Raw genomic sequence first — 11,095 nt, 5'->3', positions numbered from 1 at the left:
CAATAACATAAACTCCCAAACAAGGAATCATCCTAGATTGCCCCATCCCTCATTCCTCAGATATGTGGTACCAAGCACCTCTGTCTCCACTCCATTAACACTTCTCGCCTTCTCGCCTACTTTAGGGCAGCCTTCACCATGGATCACTTGGGTAGCAGTAGATCCCTAACTAGCAGTGATCTCTTGTCTCAAACGCCGCCAATTTTTCCTTCATAATGCTAAAACAAACAATCTCAGAGAAGCAAGTCAGGCACACCCTTCCAGACAGGAAGCCTCAGTGACTCACAAGATAAAGCCCAGGTTTCTTAGTATGTCATAAGATAAGTCCCCTGCCACATGACATTTCCATGCCTCTTCCATGCATTCACTTCCACTTAATATTCTGGCTTTGGTTGAATGTAGATGTACAAAGACATGGACGTCAGTAACCCTGGAAGCTGGGCATCACAAGCGCCCCATGCCCATCACCCTGGATCAGGTATAGCAGGCAACTCAGCCAGTGTGTGTGTGTGTGTGTGTGTGTGTGTGTTTGTGTGGTGTGGCTTGTCCATGTTGCATATTTTATGAAAATCATCTCAGGAGAAGGTTGAGTTCCCTGATAACAAAGCGATATTTGAATTCTCAAAAACACCCCCTGGGTGCAGAGCTCTGGACACACAGAAGTGCTGACCCCTGTGTCGGGAAAACACGTGCCTCTTTTCTATCATTCTTTTTGAACATCTTTCCTGGTCAAAGGACACTTGACTTCACTCCTCTCCTATAGCCTCACTGAGGTCAACACACACTTCTAGTACTTAAATAACCACACCTCTTTATACCTATCCGGTGATGGATCTACTCCTTCTGCTGAACTGAAAGTCCCCAAGAGACTAAAACCCTGCATCCAGTTCCATCAGGCATCCCACAATTACTGTCCAGATTATGTGTACAGATAGCTTTGGGGTTTTATTTTGTTCCTTTTGAGCCAAGTTGGCCTAGAACTCCCTATGTAGCCTAGAACAACTTGGATCTAATTCTCCTGCCTCCATCTCCAGGGCTGGGATTGTAGGGATGCCTGGCTACCTCTAGCTTATGCAATGCTCAGAATCAAACCCAGGGCCTTGTGATACAGTTAAGCAAGCACTTTACCAACTAAGCTACTTCAATGACTCTTCACACATGGTTAACATTTAGTGTCTACTTGATAGATGTTCTTGACCATGAAATTGTATGACTGTCTCACTAGGAACTCTGTGCAAAAGAAAAGCATTTCAATATGACAGACTTTGAAGGTCCCCCATGGAGGGCCTCACTATCCCTGGGAAGGATTTGGGGGGTTTGGGGAGTTGGGGGGGAACGTGGGAGGATGGGAGGGCAAGGGAATGGGGGGTGAATATGTAAATATGAGTAGTAATTAAAGAATAAAAAAGAAAAAAAAGAAAAGCATTTCAAACTTTTAGGGAGTATGGGGACACAGCTGGTTTCTGAAGACAGGGGTTTTGTCTTTCTTCACCTTTGGCCAATTACTGTCAGTGCCTCAGTCTCCTTAACTATGCCTCAAAATGGGATCTTCTAAGGAGCAAAGTAAGCTATTACACATTAATATCTTGAGAATAGCAAGTGCCACAGAAGAATAGCTGTCTTGTCCCCCATCTGCACAGTACCTTAAGCCCACCATGGGCTCTTTTCAATGAATAGGCCATGAATCTGAAAGTGGATGAGAACCAAGGTTGCTCCTAATCCTAGCATCCTGTTTGTTCTCAAGAGTCATCATGTGCTCCACAGGGTGACATAAGAAGGATATAGATGACAGGGGACAAGGGCCTCCCCGAAGTGGAAGCTATATTTAGAGTCTCAGATGACTTATCTAAGTCTGAATCCTACTGAAATGCATGAAATAATCATCCTGCGCACTCAACAAGGTTCACAGAAGTTATTTTACAGAGACTGTGATAACCTCATTAACCTACATGAAGTCAATAAGCAAATGTAAACCACGGAGGAGTCCTGCCCATCACACACAGATGCCAAACACATGGCTATTCATCATCATTGCAGGCTACCCTCACCAAATCTGTGAGTGGTTAACTCTTAGGTGGTGAGAATCTCATAGACAAACCCCGAAGACTAAAAATACTGGGTCAGAGGTGGAACACACAATATGAAAGCAACCCCCACGCTTACTACTGTGTCCTCAAAGGAAGAGCAACATGAAGGAGCCCTCAGAGTGTCAGCTGTACTCACAATCTCGGCTGTGTGACCCCTGAAGGTGTGGTAACACTTTCCCGACTCGGCACTCCAGAGTTTACAGGTCTTGTCAAAGGACCCAGTGGCAATTTTGTCACTGCAAATTTCAAAAGTCTGAATTTTAGAAACAAACTCAGCCACATTGCATAATACACTGAACTAAGACTAGATGTGCTGACACATGGCTTATTTCCCTACTTAGGCATACACTGCACCGTTAAACAATTTCATATTTGCTCCAATGAGTAATAAAACCAATCTGATTTTTTAGTGGTATTAATTCATGCATACGGATGATATAGATATTGCATTAAAGGTATGTTTTTGTAATTATAACAACTTTTGAATTAACCCAAGAATGTAACTTCAGAAAAGAGTGAGAGAACTAGCCCCTGCCCCACACCAGCTGCAGCACACAGGAACTGACCCTGTTGTGGGCACACAGGTGAGCCAGCCCAGAGAGCAGGAGAGCAGGAGAGCTGGCCCCTTTCCCCCTCGCATGCTCCCTACAACAATCAGGAGAGAGGGCCCTGTACCTTGCCTGAGCAAAACACTAGAGCTGACCCTGGTGATATGAACGAGGGGCCCTTGGATCTGAGGGCTCTAGAGAGGGAGAACTGACCCCACTCCTTGCTGTAGACTGCATTGGGTGAGCAAGCCTGGGCAGTGCTGGAGAGCTCATCCAGGTAGTGACATTGAGGGAAAGCTAGTGAGTTGACCAACCCACCTAACACCCAAGCTCAGAACCAGAGCTATGAGTTGGCCCACCCGAAACATCCACAAAATTTAAAAACAATTGGAGCATGTGAAGGGACAAACCTACAGATCCAAAACAGCAGGATCTCCATGACACAGGATATAACAGGATATCCAAGAGGAGACCCAGTGAGTGACCATGAATTGGGGTGTAGCAGAAACCAGAGGCCTTGAGCCAAACCAATGACTGGAGGCAATGAACACTTGCAAATAAAAACAAATAAACTAAAGGGTGAACTCTATGTCTCAACAGGCCACACTACAGCTTCTACAACAAGATTCCTCTTCCTTTTGTTTGTTTGGTTTGGGTTTTGGTTTTTGTTGTGTTTTGTTTCTTTATTTTGTTTGGTTTTGGATTTTTCTTTTAAATTTGGTTTTGATTTGTTGAAGGAGGATTCAAGGGCAGAGGGCAGATGCAAGGGAGATGAGAGGGATCCGAGTACATGGTGTGAAATCCACGGAAAAAATCAACAAAAGTAAAAAAAAAAAAAAAAGAAAATTAGTTACATGAATATCATTAATATGTCATTTTAGCTGTGTGGATATACAAAAACTCTATTACAGGTATACAAAAGGGAAACACTAAATTGAAAAGGGGGAAGTCACAGAGACAAATCTAGGGAGGCACATGGTTGGTAAGATCCAGAGAGGTTCCACATCAGTGATTCCTTGAGAAAATCACATCAAATTATTCCTGCTGCAGAGGCATTTAGAGAGGATAGACTCGAAGGCTGGAATACTATGGGCAGATGAGATGCTTCAACTGGTCAAGTACTTGCCACACAAGCATGAAGTCCTGAGTTCAAAGCCCAGAACCCACGTGAGAGAGCAACATATTGGGTTAGGGGAGACAGCTCAGGATTTAAGTCCACACTATTCTTGAAGAGGACCCAAGTTTGATTCCCAGCACCAGCATCAAGTGGCTCATAACTATCTACACCTCCAGTTCTAGGAGATCCAATGCCTTCCCCTGGTCTCCATAGTCCGTACATTATCATCACATATTAACTTGCTAAAAATCCATTTTTTTCAAAAGCATATGGACTAGGCCATAAGGTCCAAGTCACACACACTAGAAGAAGTGCCCAGGACAATTATAAGTGCATAGAATTTACATTTGTCCAGACTAGCATTAATGATGTCTTGCCTTTTTCCTCTGGTCCCAGGCCACCCACTCAGTGCACCTGCAATCGTTCTGACTAAATGAAGCAAGGACCTTTCTGTGGATGCTCCAGGGTAGCTCACCCTGGTCCAAAAGCTTCCCGGCACTCTAGGTGAGTCAGGCTCCAAGGACTCAGAAGGGCTCCTCCTGTGGTGTGGTAATTTGAAAGAAAATAGCCCCCAAAGTGAGTTGCACTATTAGGAGGTATGGCCTTGTTGGGAGTAGGTGTGGTCTTGTTTGAAAAAGTGTGACATCATGGAGGTGGACTTTGAGGACTCACATATGCTCAAGATACTTACCACCCAATGTTTTACACCACTTCCTGTTGCCCGAAAGATGTAGAACTCTCAGCTACCCCTCCAGCACCATATCTGTCTGCACGCTACCATGTCCCACCAAGATGATAATGGACTGAACTTCTGAAACTGTAAGCCACCACCTCAATTAAATTTTTTCCTTTATAAGAGTTGTCATAGTCATGGTGTCTCTTCGCAGCCATAGAAACCCTAACTGAAACACATGGTATGTGGTCCAAGGCATCAAGGCATTTTACCTCCACTTCTGTTGCCTTTCATCTCCTGTTCAGCATGACCTCAAAGCCTCGTGACTTGCCTCAGTCCATTTTGCTGGCCTTTCTGCCCTTCAAACACATCAATCTCATGTTGTCTTTGTCTCTTAGTCAGTTTGTACTCCATGACAAACAGGTTCAGCATTTTAAGAATTACATGATCAAGTCAAAACTTACCCTTAACTTTATAAAAAAGAAAACACACACACAAACACTAAGTGAGCACACACATACAAACACACACACTCTTAGAAACAAACATGTAGGCACACACACTCACACTCTATCTTATTCTTTGATAACGCATTCCTCTGAAACTAAAATGCAGTGAGATGCAATGGAAAAACCATGCTTTAGTTCATAAATAAATCATTAGACTGGGATGACTATTTTCATAAGTTGACACATGAATTTTCATCAGAAACATCGGTAGAATTCAATAGAGAAACAGGACTATACGCCTCTCTCCAGAAAACTTTGTTGACATTCACAAGAATACCATGCCTATTAAATAGACTACTAAAGAACATTTATTAAAATTAAAGATTACACCATTATTTAAACGGTATCATTTACAATTTCAATAAAAGTTTTTTATTGCTACAGATTAGTTTAATAAGGTACTATTAAAATTATCATTCTCTATAATGTAAACATGTATACATCAAAGTTAATTTTTCTGCATAGTTCATCAGTTTATAATACCAATATAAATTGGTTGTGCCATCATAATTAACGTATGTTGGGATTGTGTTTTAAAAGATATAATGACACAAGAAGCACACATGTTGTTTGTTTTAACTGTGATGCAAAATTTCTAGTCTAAGTGCAAACAATCTTATAGACTCCATTGTCTCTCTCTGCCACTCTGTCAAATAAGGCTCCATGCCTTGTGGGAGCTGGTCCCCTGCCTCCTCACGGGTCCCTTTGACCCTTTCAGTCTGCCAGAGCAATCCTTGTCAAAAGCACTTTCACTGTTCCACTCCTGTGTTCACAAGCCTCTATGAGCAGTCGAGCCCTTCAGAATAGTAGTGTGCCTCCACAGTGCAAGCTGACCTCAGTCTTGCATTCCTCTGCTGGAACTGTCACTTCAGAGACAGACTGGCTTGCCGGGCCCCTGGTGAATCACTGATGTAAAAGCCCAAGCTAATCCTGTCCCTCACCCTGGTATCCTCACCAAGCTCCCATCTTCAGGGTCAGGCTTAATGTGAGTCACCTTAAGACACCCAAACCAGGAGGAATCTCCCTGGTTTCTTCCTCTTAACCCTTAAACCATTTACTGTTTCGTTCTTGACATCATGGTGAGATTGTAAATAAACCAGAATCCTCAAGCCATTTTCAGTAATGGAAAAAGTAATTTTAAGGGATTGACTGTGAAAGACAAACAAGTTTTTTTGAAATTTTACTCAAATACATACACCCATGTGGCACTCTTGTGATGGAGAGCCAAGGTCTCTGAACTCACTAAACTGGCCCAGGGTAGGCAAATTAAGCACCTGGGTCACAGAAATCTGACTGAATCCCTACAGATCCCAGCTTTGTTTTCTTTTAAATGGGATGAGAAGGAGCTGGAGAGACGGTTCAGTGAGTAAAGGTACCTGCTGCCCAAGCTGAGGTGAGAGTCATCTGTCTGCCTCTACATGGTGAAAGAAGACAAGTGAATCCTGGGAACTGTCCTCTGACCTCCACATACACACCGTGGCATCTGTGTGTGTGTGTGTGTGTGTGTGTGTGTGTGTGTGTGTGTGTGTGTGTGTGTATGTGTGTGTGTGTGTGTAATCTCATGTATATATAAAATCATACATATATATGTAATTTCAATTTTAAAATTTGAAATAAAAAATTTAAACACGTATTTTAAGATTTTAAATAGGATGAGAAATGTAAAGACTTTAAATACACTGGAAGGACAAAAACCCATTGGCTCTTACTCACAACTTCATTAGGAAGAACTTTCTCAAACATTTCCCCTACTGCTTTCACCGAAGACAGCAACTCTCTTTTCACCTTCTCACCTCATTAGTTTAGGTAATATTTTTTAATTATCTTGACAATTTATGCAATTAGATTCAGTAGTAATTCCCACAAGCATGGTTGAAAGCACAGGTCTGTGGACATACGACAACCCTTTGATAAGCTTAGACTCTCACCATGAAAGAGTCAAACACAGTGATGGGTAGCTTTGTGGCTACAAGCACCACAGTGTCATGGGCATGGGAAACACGCAACGGGTGAAAACAGAAGGCATTCTGAATGTGCTGAGTCAGTGAACCAGAGGTTGGCCTGAAAGGGGGCCTCTGCTGTTCTTGGCACTACTACTCAGCATATTTTCTCTACTACTTAGCATATTTTTTCTGCTCCAAAAGACTGAATGATCACTTAAAAATGAAAGAAACCATGTTATGCAGCAGAAGCATGTCACACTCCCCAGAGCCTCGAGCACAATGCTGTATATCAATGAGCCCTTTCTCGTGGTCAGCATGGCTGCCGATGACCTCCAGCTACCTCTCCACACGGTGTTCCTGGGAAGGGCCCTTCAGTTTCCAATTCTTTAAAAACTGTTCCCAAAGGCAGTAAACATTGAGAGAGCCTTGAAAAGGTTCCCAAGGAGCACAGCAGAAACTCAATAAATTTCAAGCCTGTCTTCTTCCTGTCGTCACCCAGTAGGTGGTGGGATGAACACGTGAGTGACTAAGAAGTGAAGGGATGACATGAACATACCCGTAAGGATTGTTGAAGGCTATGGCATAAACCACGTTCCTGTGGCCCTCCAGGGTGTGCAGCTCCTCTCCAGATGCAGTGTCCCACACCTTGCATGTCCGATCATAACTTCCTGTGATGAAGCTAATGTAGAAAACGTGAGCACGTTGCATGGTGAAAGTGACAGGCATTGTGCTCCTAGATACCTCCCTGGTTTTTGTGTTTTGTTTTTTGTTTCTTTTCCCCACTGGATAATAACCCCTTTCTTAATCATTGGTATGCCTTTTAGTACTGGAAACCATACATTCAAAACAAAGGACAGTTTCCAAACAAAACCTTTGACTTAAAAACTTACTAAATAAAAAGAAAATCTTCCAGCTCTCTTCCAATAGTACATATTCTTATACAATTAAAGTGTGTGATATAATGACTTCTATGACTTTGGTGAAACTCCAAACACTTCATTGTGGTTGTTTGGATCATAACTTCTGACATCATCATTGACCCTCTCTTCCCCTACCCTCTACACACCCTCTGTCACTACATTCTACCATATCAAAGTATGGTTCTGTTTGAGAGCCATTTAGTTTGTACTCTTTTATGACAGCAATCCTGGCAGAGTGATAAGGCATGTTTGCGTGCCTCTATACCAAAATGATCCTCTTATCTCAACTTTCCTAACCAGACCCTCAGATCCCAAGTGATGGAAGCATTTCCTGAACATGGCCTTGGTGATTCTAAGCACTGTCCACCAAAACAGAGCTAGAGAGAAAAGTCCCACTCTGAACCAAGGCATTCCTGACCAGCCACAGCACTGCCCCTGATTAGCAGCTCCTACAGTCCAGGCAAAGAGGCAGCCACCCAGAGACTGTTCTGTTTCTTCTTATTCTCAGCTATAGTACTAGATGACACCTTCTAGTGCCTCTCGCACAAAATTACACAAACACAGAGAAAACCCTGGCTATAGCCCTGGGCACAAGAGATTACATCTCTCCTCTGTAGTCATTAGGATCAGGAAATCCAAGAGATGGGTGGGCATAGTAGGTCTGGAACTAACTGAACTACTTGAAAACCCTCAGAAATGTTCATCCTTTCATTGCTAAAAGTTAAAAAGAACAAGGGGATCTTACCACGAGCCTGCTTTGTTGAGAGCCACATTGGTCAATGGCAAGATGTGTGCTCTGAGAACCTTCAACAGAAGGAAACACCATTTATTTTGGACTCACACAAGATTAAGTTTATCCATTTTAACTTCAAACAAATGGTGACAGTCTACTTATTCTTAGACATATGTAGTAAATGGACAAGATCCAATAGTCAAACAAACTAGAAATAAAACAGCATTGTGCCTTGAAAAAAACAAACTGTATTCTCAATAGCCATACATAATCACAAAAGGTGACTGGCTTTTCACTTCTCATCAATACCAATTTACTGTTGAGATAAATTATGGCTACTGAAGACAATTCCAATGGCACTCTTTAGTAGCACTGTCTTGTACATACTCCATATGATTTTCTATAGATGTTTAACCAGTGTACTTAAGAAAAAACTTAAACATGTTTCAAATATATTTCACAATGCAGTGTTACTTTTCTAATCCTAAAACTCTCTTAAGTTGCAATGCCTCATCTATATTATCTATCAGTTAGTGGGTGCTTAATGAATATTCATTGAATAAATATAGTAATTGGGTAACCTATTGGTTGAGTGGTTAGCAAGGGTGAGTCAGCTTCAGATACGTCTGCTTCCAGAGTACAACTATTAATAGCTTCCTTTTTTGCTATCAAGTATGTTCCCTTGCTTGAGAACTCACAAGGTCAAGGTAGTTAGTTACACAGCTTACATTTGTAATTGAACAGTGCCACCTGCTGTAGGAAGAATATTAAGCCTTATTTTCTGGGAACTTAAATGGATGAGAACCAAGGAGAGACTGCATATTTATATCAGGCAGAACCAATGAATACAAAATAAAAGAGTATTTATTATAATACTTTAAAACATAAAAATAAAGTCAGTATAACATGAAACAATCTTAGAACAAATTTTCAATTTAATTTGAAAAGCTGTTCTTAAGTAATAACATGGATACACTTGTTATATTTTTAATTTAGTCAGAAACATAGAGAAAAAATATTTATACCACATTTGGTCAATAATTCAATGGTTTATAGTTTAGTTCATGATAAAGCAGAAATGAAGAATGTTCATGTATCATTAAATACAACTTCTTAGAAGTACTATAACTTGCCGGGCGTTAGTGGCACATGCCTTTAATCTCAGCACTCAGGAGGCAGAGGCAGGTGGATCTCTATGAGTTGGAGGCCAGCCTGGTCTCTAGATCGAGTGCCAGGATAAGCTCCAAAGCTGCACAGAGAAACCCTGTCTCAAAAAAAAAAAAAAAAGGAAGTACTATAACTAGAAAATAATTTTAGTAATTTGATTAAAACGGGAAATAAATTTACTGTAAATCCATATTGAACATCTCAAGAAATTAGTATTTCGAACTTCATCCATTCTTTCAACAAATACCCACTGAAGGTTAATCTTGGCCAAATGTAGATGAAATACTAAAACCACAAGCAAGTATTTTTTTTCAATTTTCTTTTTTTTTCATTTTTTTATTAGTTCAAGTTAGGGAACAAGCTTGTTTCACATGTAAGTCCCTTCTCCCTCTCCCTCCCCCCCCAAACTACCCTCACCCCCTCCACCCACCACTCCCCAGGCAGGGTAGGACCCTCAATGGGGGCTCTGCAAAGTCCACCAAATCTTCCTGTGCTGGGCCTGGGCCCTTCCCAACGTGTCCAGGGCCAGAGTGTAACCCTTCACGTGGGATGGGCTCTCAAAGTCCCTTCTTACACCAGGGAAAAATATTAATCCACTACTAGAGGCTCCCTGGAGTGCAGAGGCCTCCTCATTGACATCCATGTTCAGGGGGCTGGATCAGTCACAAGCAAGTATTTTTACAGAAAAAAAAAACTATAACATATTTTAAGATATTACTTGTAAGAGAAATCAATAACACTCCCAAATTGTCCTTGCTGGTGTCCCTACACATGCTTTTAGTAGGTAGCTGCTGTGGCCCTGGTAGCCCTAAGCACTCCTTACCTTGAACAGGTAGAAGCTGTGGTCACAATGCTGCCTGAGTTTCTCCTGCAGCCGCTGGACCAGGAGTCTGACTTGCTGTGCCCTGGACACCGTGATCAGAGGCTCCGCTTTCTGGATCTCTTCTACTAGGGTGTTGACATCAGTACTGAAATTTACCCCACAACACTTGCATGTCAAATTTGCACTTATGCTCACAACATCAAGAAGTAAATTCATTTGAGCTGGGGAGATGGCTTGGTGGGTAAAGATTCGGACTATACAAGCATGAAGACCTAAGTTTGAATTCCCAGAAGTTGGATGCACAGTACAAGTGTAAGTAATTATTGTGCTCCTCTGGGCCAGTGGAGGCAGAACTGGTAGAAGGAAGTTCAAGACCTAAGCTTGTGGTTTTTTTGAATGATATGTTACTGGTCTGTGTTACACACCGGTTCTGCCTGTACAAGTGGAGATTTGCATGGGGTTCCCTACACTCTGAATCCTGGGTGCTCTAAAGCATGAAGACATGAGGACTGGATGACCTATCAGATCCTGGCTAGGGACCTAGATCAAAAAAGGGAAATGGGGTAAACCTCAGA

General features: G+C 42.0%; 1 protein-coding gene across 1 annotated transcript in view; it reads right to left on the bottom strand.

Moving 5' to 3' along the window:
- LOC100757280 (dynein assembly factor with WDR repeat domains 1) overlaps positions 1–11,095 on the bottom strand; it is a 28,161-nt gene that overhangs the window by 16,679 nt on the left and 387 nt on the right. Inside the window, exons 2-5 of the mRNA XM_035439259.1 lie at positions 10,521–10,665; positions 8,543–8,601; positions 7,434–7,556; positions 2,224–2,323 (exon numbers count right to left, since the gene is read on the bottom strand). Of these exons, the coding sequence (XP_035295150.1) occupies positions 2,224–2,323; positions 7,434–7,556; positions 8,543–8,601; positions 10,521–10,665 (427 nt within the window). The remainder of the gene's footprint in view (positions 1–2,223; positions 2,324–7,433; positions 7,557–8,542; positions 8,602–10,520; positions 10,666–11,095) is intronic.

This window comes from Cricetulus griseus, chromosome 2 (assembly GCF_003668045.3).
Source record: "Cricetulus griseus strain 17A/GY chromosome 2, alternate assembly CriGri-PICRH-1.0, whole genome shotgun sequence".
Taxonomy (NCBI): Eukaryota; Metazoa; Chordata; class Mammalia; order Rodentia; family Cricetidae; genus Cricetulus; species Cricetulus griseus.
The sequence above is the reverse complement of the archived record's forward strand: the minus strand, read 5'-3'. Positions and strand labels throughout refer to the sequence as shown.